The 12,881-nt window shown below is 49.3% G+C and overlaps 1 protein-coding gene across 1 annotated transcript in view; it reads left to right on the forward strand.

Annotated features, from left to right (window-relative positions):
- The first annotated feature begins 1,909 nt into the window (after positions 1 to 1,909).
- PAPOLG (poly(A) polymerase gamma) overlaps positions 1,910 to 12,881 on the forward strand; it is a 29,674-nt gene continuing 18,702 nt past the window's right edge. Inside the window, exons 1-6 of the mRNA XM_035110481.2 lie at positions 1,910 to 1,926; positions 7,175 to 7,330; positions 10,376 to 10,442; positions 11,525 to 11,606; positions 11,700 to 11,809; positions 12,045 to 12,098. Of these exons, the coding sequence (XP_034966372.1) occupies positions 1,910 to 1,926; positions 7,175 to 7,330; positions 10,376 to 10,442; positions 11,525 to 11,606; positions 11,700 to 11,809; positions 12,045 to 12,098 (486 nt within the window). The remainder of the gene's footprint in view (positions 1,927 to 7,174; positions 7,331 to 10,375; positions 10,443 to 11,524; positions 11,607 to 11,699; positions 11,810 to 12,044; positions 12,099 to 12,881) is intronic.

Here is a 12,881-nt window from a genome sequence, read left to right on the forward strand (position 1 = left end):
TGGAGAATCTCTGGACAAAGTATGTGAACATGTAGGAAAACTCCAGGTCTTCTGTGGAGTTAGACTTTTGCCAGTGTACTAGCTACTCTCTTCCAGCCTAGCCTACCTTGCAGGATTGTTGTAAGGATAAAAATGGAAGGGGTGTGAACCATGCAGCAGACAAATACATACCAGTATAACCTTATGGGACGTGGGTGGCACTGCGGTCTAAACCACTGAGCCTCTGGGGATTGCCAGTCAGAAGGTCGGCGTTTCGAATCCCCACAATGGGGTGAGCTCCCCTTGCTCTGTCCCAGCTCCTGCCAACCTAGCAGTTGGAAAGCACGCCAGTGCAAGTAGATACCGGTAGATAGGTACTGCTGTGGCGGGAAGGTAAACAGCATTTCCATGCACTCTGGTTTCCATCACGGTGTTCTGTTGCGCCAGAAGCGGTTTATTCATGCTGGCCACATGACCCGGAAAGATGTCTGTGGACAAATACTGGCTCCCTCGGCATGAAAACGAGATGAACACTGCAACCCCATAGTCACCTTTGACTGGACTTAACCGTCCAGGGGTCCTTTATCTTTTACCTTTATAACCTTATATTGTAAACCGTCCTGTGATCCTCAAATGAAGGACAGTAAGTAAGTAAGTAAGTAAATAATCCTTGCACACATCTGAGAAAGCCAACTCTGGCGCACCATGGCTTATGCCATAAAAATGTGTTGAGTCTATGAAGATGCCTCCTCCTTGTTTTTTGCTGCAACAAACTACGTCGTAGTTGCAAGTCTTTCTAGGTGGGTTTTTTGTTTTGTTTTTTTGCAACAAACTAATAATGCAGCTGCCTCCCCTGGAACTTGCATTTGCCCGGAGAGCTTAAAAAGGAAGTTTTTAGTTGTTTTCCCCAAAATAGCAAAATCACTCTGGTGTCCTTTTTAAGATTGCAAACCTGAGACTTTCTTCTCTTCTTATTTTCTTGATATGTAAGCTGCTCTGGGAGCCTTTTTTGTGTGTGTGTGTGGGGTTTGAAAAATAGGAAAGAGGAGTTTTAAATACAAATGAAGCAAATCTAGCACTGGGTTTTTTCTTGTATAAGCTGGAAGCCAGTGGATCGCACAACATTTCTAAGCACCAACTAAAACATTTATTTGTAATTTGCCTTATTGCCGACCTTCCAAAGAATCCAAGTGCTGTTCTCAACAGCCATATTTAAACAGCAGCAAAACAGGAAGGTACCAAGGATTTAAGATGGTGATGATGTTAGTAGGAACAGGGGCTGGAACACATTTTCAAGCGTCCAATTTCTGTTTTCAACACCAGCTCCCTATTTTTTTCTTTAAAAAAATTTCTCTTGCAACGATAAGCAGCGCCAAAAATACCCACACGACACCACAACACTTTTCCCTTTTCCTAATGGCCCAACCTAAAAACCAATCGTTCCCAGGCTCTTCTTTGCTTAACAAAAGCGACAAAATCGGACTCCGCTTTCCACGGTGGCGTGAGGGGAATGCGGTTAGTTTCACACACAGCGGTTTTGTTACTTTAACCTTTTATTTTTATTATTATTACCGATATATATGTATTTCCATTCTACCCTCACGCAGCGCTTCGTGAGGGGAAAAGAGGAGAGAGAAAAAGGCGGGAAAAGCCGTTATAGACTCTCCCGTCGCCGCGCAAAGGCTCATGGGAAAACATTCCCCCCTCCCCCGCCTCCCGCGCTCCGTCCCGGGTCGCGAGAGCGGTGGGCGGACGCTTCGGCGTAGAAGCGAGGTGGTTGTCATGCCACGTAGCGACGGCAGGGGGCGCGGCGGCTGCGGCTGCGCTCCTTATATAACAGGGCGGAGGGAGTGGGCGTGGCTTGGCTGCAGGTGGCTGCGTCCCGCGCTGGAAGCAGGAGGTGCGCCCGGAGCTCGCGCTGGCGGTGGCTATGAAGGAGACTTGCGGGTAAGGGGTGGGCGTGGTCCTGCTGCTGCTGCATCATTCATTCATTCATTCATTCAATTCATTCATTGTCCAGGAACCAGCAGCTACTCTCGGCGTGGGATGGGTTTGGGGGCGGGCGAGCGAGCGAATGCTTCCCGCTCTCCTCGCCCAGTTTTTTTTTTGTTTTTAACAATAACAATAATAATACAGTAATTCTTTACATATTTGAAACTTGGCAGCGTCCTTGGGGGAATTTGCTTTTACTGCACCCGTTTTTAGCTCTCTCTGTGCACAGGAGCTGTAATTAGTTTATTGCAGCCAAACAGCATCGCAACAGCCTCAACTGCGCTTAGAAACGGCTGGAAGCACGTCTTGCTGCTACTCCTAGTTCCGATGGTAGTTACGTGCTTTTGTGTTTTTGCATTGTAAGCCTCCCTGTGACCCTCAGATGAAGGGCGGCGTGGAAATTTAATAAATCGTAACAATAATAAATACTGTGGCATGTGCTTTTGCGTGCCAGAATTGGTATTGCCAGATGCAAAATTGGCAAGAGGGTGTTGTGGCTGGGTTTTTTGTGTTAATTATTACTATTATATATTAATTTGTACCCCGCCCTTTTCCTTGACTGGGCTCAAGGCGGCTCACAGGTAAAAACAAGAACTCCATCTCCACTGTTCCCCCTAGGTTCTTCTTCAGGGCAGACAAGATGAAGTATAACAACTCCACAAAGCACATACGTTAAAACGCCTGAATTTCACACAGTGTTTTGTTTGTTGACCACCAGGCTAAAAGGGGTTAAGACAAAGTCATGCCTCTGGCTACCATTTACTGGGAATTGCAGGTGAGGAGAGCTTGCTGGATTTGGCCAAAGGCCCATCTACGGTACAGTATTCCAGCTCCGTATTCTCACAGTGGGAAGCCTATAAGCCGAACATGTGCATAGCAGCCACAGCTCTCCTAAGGTTCCCAGCAACTGGCATTCAAAGGCATGCTGCCTCCCACAGTGGTGGTGTTCGAAAATGGTACACAAAGCAGAAAGAGATTCTCACCCAGTCTGCTCCCGGATGTGCATATTTTGTGTAGATGGATATTCAAAAAGGTGAGCCCCCAGCTGCTCTCAGAAGTGAAAAAGACCACCCCCGTATTATCATGCCGTGTATTGCAAATAATAATAATAATGCTCTGTCGGCGCTACACTCCTGGTCAACAGTTAGATTCCCTGGAGTGGAGAACCACTTTGACAATAGGATTTGTGGGGAAGAGGGAGTTTTGCTAAGGTCCTGCCTCACACCTCTACAAATGCTCCATCCGTTAAAGTATTTTACTTGGCCACTGAAGGACCAGGCAGCATGGGCGTAGCCAGGATTTGTTCAGGGGGCAGGCGAGGCATTATGTTGGAGGGGTAGAACCGAGTTATCGTTGACGCGGTTGGTATGTTAAGTATTTTTATTTATTTGATTTGGGGGGCATTTGCACTCCCAGGCTATGCCTATGCTAGGCAGTATCGCTCAGAGTATTGAGGTTTCCCCCCCCCCAAAGGTCTGGTAAAAGCATCAGTTATATGGTAGTAATAGAAGTTTAATAATAATCTGCCATGAGGAACTTGAACTATTTATTCACCTCACCCTTTATTTTTACCCTGCCATCAAATAATGTCATAAATGTTGCACACATACTACATTTCCAAATAATAATAATTTTATTACAGTGGTACCTCTACTTACGAATTTAATGCGTTCCGAACGCACATTCGTAAGTAGAAAAAAATTGTAAGTCGAATCCCATAGGAATGCATTGGGAGAAAAAATTCGTTAAGTCGAAGCAACCCTATCTAAAAATTCGTAAGTAGAAAAAATCCTATCTAAACCGCATCCAAGCTGGTGGACGGAGCTCCGTTCGTAAGTAGAAACATTCGTAAGTAGAAACATTCGTAAGTAGAGGTACCACTGTATTTGTATCTTGCCCATCTGGCTGGGTTGCCCCAGATGGGGCAATCATAACTTGTATTAGTTTTAAATTGGCAATATCAATATAACATTATGGTGTACTAATAAAATGAAGAATCTTCTTCATGCTTTCCTACCTATCCCAATAAAATGTGCCCTCCAAAAGGGGGTCGGAAGAGATCGGAAAAGGAAAAGGAGTTTGGTTATGCCAGGATTGGTCTGTGGTGCCATCTTTTAAAATAAAAAGTAAGGTACTTGTTGGTTCTATCGGGGTTAACTTTAGTTGGAAGCCTGACTTAGCAAGTGCTTTATCAGAAAGCAAATGCTATGGTACTGTTAGTTTATGTATTTTAAAATATTTTAAACCTGTCCTTCATCGCAAAAGCAATCCCAGGACAAGGGTGTACAAAAACAGGAATAACCATTTATAAAAATGGGAGCAGATAAAAACCACAGTAAAAGCAATAGCAGCGGCAGCAATACCACCACAGCACAAATCCATGTGTACCAGGGATGAGGAACCTGTGGCTCCCTCTATCTGGTGTAGGACTACAAATTCCATCATCCCTGACCGTTGCCCATGCCTGTGGGGGCTGATGAGAGTTTTAGTTCAACAACATCTAGAGCAGTGTTTCCCAACCTTTGGTTTCCAGCTGTTTTTAAACTACAACTCCCATCATCCCTAGCTAGCAAGACCAAGGTCAGGGATGGTGGGAATTGTAGTCCAAAAACAGCTGGAGGCCAAAGGTTGGGAAACACTGATCTAGAGGATAACCAGTTCCCTATTGCTGATATATACGGTCCATTACATAGTGGCTTTGAAGAAAAGGCAGTGAGATGGATTACCCAAGCATGTTGGTAGTCCATGAAATAAGCCAGGCATCTCCAAACTTCGGCCCTCCAGATGTTTTGGACTACAATTCCCATCTTCCCCGACCACTGGTCCTGTTAGCTAGGGATCATGGGAGTTGTGTGCCAAAACATCTGGAGGGCCACAGTTTGGGGATGCCTGAAATAAACAATATTGATAGAGTCTTCAAGATACCGTGTTTCCCCTTTTTTAAGACACCGTCTTATAACTTTTTTTCCTTAAAAAAACACAGGGTGGCTTATTTTTGGTGGGGTGTCTTATGGTCTCCTCGGCTGGGCCAGGCCGCTGGCTCGGGGTGCTGCTGGGCACTACGCGCAGCGTTGCTGAGCTCTGTCCTACCTGACAAGGCTGTTGTATGTATTAGAACAATACAATGTATGCACAAAGATTTCAGAAGAAAGGGACGAGGGCTCTGCTGGGTGCTCTGAGCTGCTGAGTGCTCCGCGCGCTCCAGCAGCTGGTTCTGGGCAGCGGGACAGCAAGCCTCCTTGGCCGGGCAGAGGCAAGACCGCTGGCTCCGGCGCTCTGTCTGGCGCTGCCGGGTGCTCTGAGCTGCTGAGCGCTCTGCGCGCTCCAGCAGCTGGTTCCTGCCGGCCGGCCGGCCGCTGCCTCCGGTGCTCCACCCGGTGCTGCTGAGCGCTCGGCGCTGCGGAGCGCTCCGCTCTGCAGCAGCCGTTCCGGGCGGCAGGGTGGGAGGTCTCCTCAGCCGGGCGGAGGCGGGGCCGCTGGCTTCGGCGCTCCGCCCGGTGCTGCTGGGCGCTCTGAGCGCTCGGCGCTGCGGAGCGCTCCGCTCTACAGCAGCCGTTCCGGGCGGCAGGGCGGGAGGTCTCCTCAGCTGGGCGGAGGCGAGGCCGCTGGCTTCGGCGCTCCGCCCGGTGCTGCTGGGCGCTCTGAGCGCTCGGCGGTGCGGAGCGCTCCGCTCTACAGCAGCCGTTCCAGGCGGCAGGGCGGGAGGTCTCCTCAGCTGGGCGGAGGCGAGGCCGCTGGCTTCGGCGCTCCGCCCGGTGCTGCTGGGCGCTCTGAGCGCCCGGCGCTGCGGAGCGCTCCGCTCTGCAGCAGCCGTTCCGGGCGGCGGGGCGGGAGGTCTTCTCAGCCGGGCGGAGGCGAGGCCGCTGGCTTCGGCGCTCCGCCCGGTGCTGCTGGGCGCTCTGAGCGCTCGGCGCTGCGGAGCGCTCCGCTCCGCAGCAGCCGGTTCCGGGCGGCAGTTCTCCTCAGCCGGGCGCTCCGCGCGCTCACCACTACAACAGCAGCCGCTTCCCAGGCCCCCCTGGCTGACTGGGTCCCGCTGGCTGGCTGGGGCGCTCGGCGGTCTCGCTTTTAAAATCCAAAATCTAGTCACTTACATAGGATCTCAGTCTAATTCAGCAACATCTTACTGCCAGTAGTGGCCATAAGGAGGGTGTTAGTTTTCATACACGGCATGGAGGTATGTCTTATTTTCGGGGTATGTCTTATCTTTCGCAAAAGCTTAAAAATGCTGCCATGGCTTACTTTATGACTACGTCTTAAAAAAGGGGAAACACGGTAGTACTGTTGTTTTTCTGCAAGTGTGGCTTTGGATTATGAATGCATGTTAGTAGATTTTGGGCTGATACAGTGGTACCTTGGAAGTTGAACGGAATCTGTTCCGGAAGCCTGTTCGACTTCCAAAACGTTTGGAAACCACAGCGCGGCTTCCGGTTGGCTGCAGGAAGCATTGAATGTTTGGGTTCCAAAGAATGTTCGCAAACCAGAACGCTCACTTCCGGATGTGCAGCGTTCGGAAACCAAAATTTTCGACTCCCAAGGAGTTCGGGATCCAAGGTACAACTGTATTTAGAATAAAGCTGCTTTTTATGTTAAACTGCCTACTTCTAATACAGGCATCCCCAAACGCGGCCTTCCAGATGTTTTGGGACTACAATTCGCATCATCCCTGACCACTGGTCCTGTTAGCTAGGGATGATGGGAGTTGTAGTCCCAAAACATCTGGAGGGCCAAGTTTGGGCGTGCCTGTTCCAATAGAAGTACACTTGCCGTGGTTGGTTATGGACCTGTCCTATGCCAAATCTTGTTTTGTTACATTCTGAATTTCTCTGCAGTCTTGTAAAACTGATAGTAAAAGAAATAAATAAATGAAACTTTAGCTAATGCTTTACATGGGTGAAATGGTATTTAGTACCATTTCCCTGCTGTAAGAAACTGTGGTGCTTCCTTTTAAATCACATGATGTGTCAGGGAATTGTAGACTTCCTAGATGCCTGCATTGATACTGCTAGAAAGTTTAGGCATTTACTATAATAGAAAAGTACATCATAAGTTCATTTTCCCGTGTGCAACATCACACTCACCAATGTTAATCATTTCTGCTAAATACCTGCAGTTTAGTGCATGCGGTTTTTAAAAGTGTGTGTGTTTCTGTGTGAGATAACTTCTCTCCTTTATCATGCTTAATGTGACTTTTCCTATATAGAAATTATTTGGAGAACCAGCCGCAAAGGCACTACGGGGTCACTGCTCCAATTAGCTTGGCTCCTCCAAGGGAAATAGATTACATCCACACACAGAAGCTGACTGAAGCCATGAAGCCTTTTGGTGTATTTGAAGATGAGGAAGAGCTTGGTCGCAGGTAAGAGCAAACAGGCGCAGTGTAACAGCTAAAGCGGTAAACTTTTTACAATGACAAATATATAATTTTTTATAATGACAAATATATAATATGATATCCAGGGTGTATGGGTTGTTAGGGGAGGGGGACATGTCATGATCCTTCTGGGGTAGTTTGTTCACTTTTGGTCTACGCCAGGCATCCCCAAACTGCGGCCCTCCAGATGTTTTGGTCTACAACTCCCATGATCCCTAGCTAACAGGACCAGTAGTCGGGGAAGATGGGAATTGTAGTCCAAAACATCTGGAGGGCCGAAGTTTGGGGATGCCTGGTCTACGCCCTGCACTCGGCTCCCGTCTGTGGCTTCTAGAAGCTGTCAACATGCAACGGCAGCCACACGCCGGGAACAACTTTGACTGGCCAGCTAAACCAGGTGAGGGGAGCTGATGGGTCTCAAACCCTTAAGGAGTTAGGGGCCTCCTTTGCATGCGAAGACAGGCTCCAGCAGTTTGAGCAGACAAAACCAAGAGTGGGTCAAGAAACCCACTTTCCAGCATGGACTGTAGAGGAAAGTGAGGGGCAGATGGGGCTCGTCAACCTGAGAAGGTCACCCATCTAGGAGAAGGAAAAAAGACCCTAAAACTGCTGCCTTGCGGGACATCTTCAGGAGAAGAAAGGGCTAAGGAGCAAACCCTACACAAAGCCAGAGTGGAGTCCCTAAGATGGTTGGACGGTGCCTTGTACACTTCCTTCCGGCAACTCCTGCAGCTAAGCTGGTGCCAAATGTACAGTATTGCTCTGCTTTCCTTAGGACCACATCAACGAGGGCGGGTCTTGTCGTCTGGGCAGCCCAGGACCTCCAGACACACTGCCCAGGCTTCGCAGCCTGGGGAGGTCACTTTGGTGGTGCTAACGCAGTGGTTTGACTTCACCCCTGGAGGCACACTCCATTGTCTCTCGAGAGATGCCTACTATATATCCCCACCCCCCACCCCAATAAGGGTATGAGATACCGTGTTTCCCCTATTTTAAGACGTAGTCATTATATAAGCCATAGCAGGATTTTAAGCGTTTAGGAAATATAAGCCATACCCCGAAAATAAGCCATACCTCCGAGGAGCGAGACCGCTGAGTGCCCCAGCCAGCCAGCGGGACCCAGCACGCTGGCCGCGGCAAGAGTATAGAAATAAGAAGTAAAGCAGAGAAAGAAGTCACAGCGAAGAGGGGTGTCCGGCAAGCGGCGTGGGCTGCCGCCGAGCGGGGCCGCCGAGGGGGAGGCAAGGGTGTGTGCGGGTCCTCAGGGCCCCGCAGGCAGAGCTCAGTGCCGGACCTTGCGCTGGACTCCTGAGGGGGGGGAGGCGAGGGGGCGCGAGAGTCGACTGCTTTTCAGCAGATGCTGCCGCGTGAAGCAGCTTTCCGCGTCTCGGGAGGGAGTTGCGGGCGAAGAGGTGAACAATGTGAGGCTCGAGGTGGGCGAGACGGAGGGGCAGAGAACAAAAAGTCTGGGCAGCAGGCGGCTGCACGCACCGTGGCCTCGAGCGCAGGCTGGGGAAGAGGAGGCGAAGGAGGCGCGCTCAGTGCTGTGGGGGCTGAGGCATGGTGCAGTGCCCCGAGCCTCTGGGAGCCGGCAAGAGCAGGAGGCGGCTTGCCAGGTCGGCATCCAGCAGTGCGCGCGGAGCACCCCGAGCCTCTGAGAGCCAGCAGGACGAGGAGGAGGCTTGCCGGGTCGTTGCCCAGCAGCGAGCGCGGAGCGCCCCGAGCCTCTGGGATTGTTGTTGCTGCTGCTGGAGGCTCGGGGTGCTCCGCGCGCCCGAGCCAGCAGCCTGGCCTCTCTTTTTTTGCCTGCCCGAGGCGGCCTGCCGCCCCGCCACCGGAACCGGCGGCTGCAGAGCGGAGCGCTCCGCAGTGCCAGGCGGAGCGCAGCGGCCTGGCCTCTTTTTTTTCTTTTTTGCCTGCCGCCCCGCCACCAGAACCGGCAGCTGCAAAGAGGAGCGCTCCGCAGCGCCAAGCGCTCGGAGCGCCCTGCAGCACTGGGCGGAGTGCAGCGGCCTGGCCTCTTTTTTTTTTTTTTTTCCTGCCGCCCCGCCACCGGAACCGGCAGCTGCAGAGAGGAGCGCTCCGCAGCGCCGAGGGCTCGGAGCGCCCTGCAGCGCTGGGCGGAGTGCAGCGGCCTGGCCTCTTTGGTTTTGGTTTTTTTTGCCTGCCGCCCTGCTACCGGAACCGGCAGCTGCAGAGAGGAGCGCTCCGCAGCGCCGGACGAAGCACTGAGCCAGCGGCCTGCTGCCTTGGTGCCTGGAACCAGCTGCTGCTGCAGCACCGCACAGAGCGCCCAGCAGCACCCCAGCCAGCTGCCTGGCCCCTCCGAGGAGGCCTTAAGGTACAAGACATCCCCTGAAAATAAGACACCGTGTGTTTTTTTGAGTAAAAAAAAGAATAAGACGGTGTCTTAAAAAGGGGAAAACACGGTAGTACGTTAACACACAAATGACTCTTATCAATCCATACAAATTATCCACATCTCCAGAATGTCTTGGTGACAGCACAAAAGTTGTTTTCCCCATCGTGGACAGTTGTTCCCAGAGAAGCATATAGTTTAGGCTGGGCTGTTCAGCGTAGCTCTGTCTGCAAAGATGCTTCGGAAAGTTTGTCTTCAAGGCTAGTTTCCTTTGTATATTGAACAAATGACTGCCATATTGCGTAATATTTGTTCAAATTACTAAGCTTATAGTAATTACCGGAAGGCTATCCGCGTTAATCCGCTGCAGCAAAAACAGTGAAGAGTGACCAAATTATTGCCTTTGTCAATCTCAGCCCACTTCAACAGATGCCTGAACTGGCAAGTGTCGTAGGTAGGATGAGGAAAGGAGTGAATTGAGGGGATGGATGCAGGAAGAAGGAGACAGTGACTGCTGCCTGAATGCAAAATAGTTGCCATGACCCATTAACAAGGCAGTAACAGTGATTCTTTTTTTTACTCATTAACAGTGGAATAACCAGCTTGAAGCAACCACAATTTCTACTACTCCTTTTAAATCTTCCCTTTTTAACATTTCTCCCCCATTGCAGGATAGTTGTTCTCAGTAAACTAAATAATTTGGTCAGAGAGTGGATTGTGGAGGTTGCAGAGAAGAAGGTAAGAAATTTGTCAAAGACGATTTTTATATTGGCCTACTCTTTCTTACCTTTTGTAGCTAGGATTCTGTTGTTCTTGCTGTAAGATTCTGACCTTTTCAAAGGGTGAGCTATTAACAGCTGCCATGATGCACGCATCCTCAAGTATACAGCAAGTCCATTGCTGTGGGTGAGCCCTCTCCAACCTCCCCTCTTCTTCCCCCATACCTGCCCCACCAAGCCCTGGTTAGCAGTCCGCTAAATTCTGTGTGCACCCAACACCCTAGATCTTTCCGTAGAAGGGGTTTCCTGTCTCTGTCTCTCTCTTTTTTTGGTGGGTGGGAAACAAAAGTCAGAGCATATATTGCCTTTCTGCTGATGTGCTCGAAGGAGTTCATGCCTTAAGATATTTTAATAGACCTGCTTCAAATGGACCAAAGGACAGGGAGAAAGGAGGAAACAGGCAAATTAAAAGTACAGTGGTACCTCTAGTTACAAACTTAATTCGTTCCGGAGCTCCGTTCTTAACCTGAAACGGTTCTTAACCAGAGGCGTGCTTTCGCTAATGGGGCCTCTTGCTGCCACTGCGCCGCCAGCACACGATTTCCGTTCTCATCCTGGGGCAAAGTTCTCAACTCGAGGTAACTCTTCCAGGTTAGCGGAGTTTGTAACCTGAAGCGTTTGTAACTCGAGGTACCACTGTACCATGGCCATTGTGTAGGAGAATTCTGGGAGAGGAGGCCCCAGAGGTAAATTGGTCCTAGCCAGGCTGATGGACGGAAGAGGGTGAAGCGAGTATGTTGCTGCTTGCTCAGGTACAGCAAGGTTTCATGGCCACCGATGGTCCTTGGATGGGGAGAGAGCACTAATACTGTCTCTCCCTCTCTCCGTCCCCATGCCCCCTGGTTTACTGGCTCCAGCACCGAAGTCGTTGCTCTCACAGCGCAGAAGCTTGGGTGCTGTGCGCTCTCCATGCAGGTGTGAGAATTCTGTTGCGCCTTTCTGTGCGCAACAAGCAAGCACACTTGATGCGGCAGCAGACTTCTCGGGGGGAACCCAGTAGCTTAGATTTTCAAGGTGTAAATGTTTCCAACTTTCCTGCAGAACCTCCCATCTTCAGTCTCATCACGTTGTGGTGGCAAGATTTTTACGTTTGGTTCCTATCGGCTTGGAGTCCACACAAAAGGTATGATTCTCATAAGACGACGCCTCAACCTGGGAAGTAGTTTGCCTTAAGCTACTAAAAGCTGCTAATTTTGATGGTTTTTTCTTCTTGCAGGTGCTGATATAGATGCTCTCTGTGTTGCCCCTAGACATGTGGAAAGGTCGGACTTCTTCCAGTTGTTCTTTGAGAAGCTAAAGCTCAAAGATGGCATCAGGAACTTAAGAGTAAGTACCAGTAAGTCTCTTGTCTTGCTTGGACGAGCCAGTGTGTGTAATATTTACTCATGTGCGTGCCGACCATTGAAAAGCATTGTGCTTGACATGATAATTGGGTGGTATGAGGCCGCCTTGTAGGGAATTGGAACATTGGTCCTTCTCTATGTCATACTGTTAGTGCATCTCATTCCAAATGTGGTCACTTAGATTACGTAAAAGCTGTCTTCATCTCTCCTTCCTACAGGCAGTAGAAGATGCATATGTACCAGTCATCAAGTTTGAATTTGATGGTATTGAGGTAAGAAATAATTACTTCCTCTTTCCTTCATAGAAATTAGTATTTATGGTGGTTTGGGGGCAAAACTAGATGATCCATGAACCAATGTGATTGCATTTCATGAGTGCTTTAGTTGGTTAAATGGATTGCAACTGATGGGAGGATAGCTGGCAAGTTAAATAATTCAATGTAGATGAGACACTGACTCACACTGGTCCAACGAGGACTAAGCATGCTCAGTGGAAGCATGATGCTGACTTTAGAAGGTTGGGGACTGGGAACCTGGAGGATAGGGGGGATGGAATGTGAAGACTAGGAGATGGAACAAAGCACTTTAATCATTACATTATACCTAATACAAAACACTGATCTTTAAATACAGAATGGAGAGATAAAATATGGGAGTATGCAGCTATGGCTAAATTAATAGATTTTGTTTTAAAGATATCTAGAATAAGGACAGAGACAGTGGTAAAGAGGCAAAAATATATTGATTGCAGTAAAAAATAACGAGGCTTTCCCCAAATAGAAACCTTGGATTTACAGTGCATGAATGGCTCAGTAGATGGGCTAAATGTTATCGATGTAGCAGTCACTAAAACCCTTGCTTTGGGGTCAGTATAGAAAGCTGGAAACCAATTCATAAATCTATCTCCAAAATTGTGGAATTTCATTAACTGAAATAGAGAAGGCCACTGCACATTGTCGAAGGCCTTCTCCACATCAAGAAACAAAAGTATTAATCCATGTTTATTACTTACCACATAATTCATAATACCTATAATTTTACAAATACTGTCTCAT

The sequence above is a fragment of the Zootoca vivipara genome, chromosome 3 (genome assembly GCF_963506605.1).
Source record: "Zootoca vivipara chromosome 3, rZooViv1.1, whole genome shotgun sequence".
Lineage (NCBI taxonomy): Eukaryota > Metazoa > Chordata > Lepidosauria > Squamata > Lacertidae > Zootoca > Zootoca vivipara.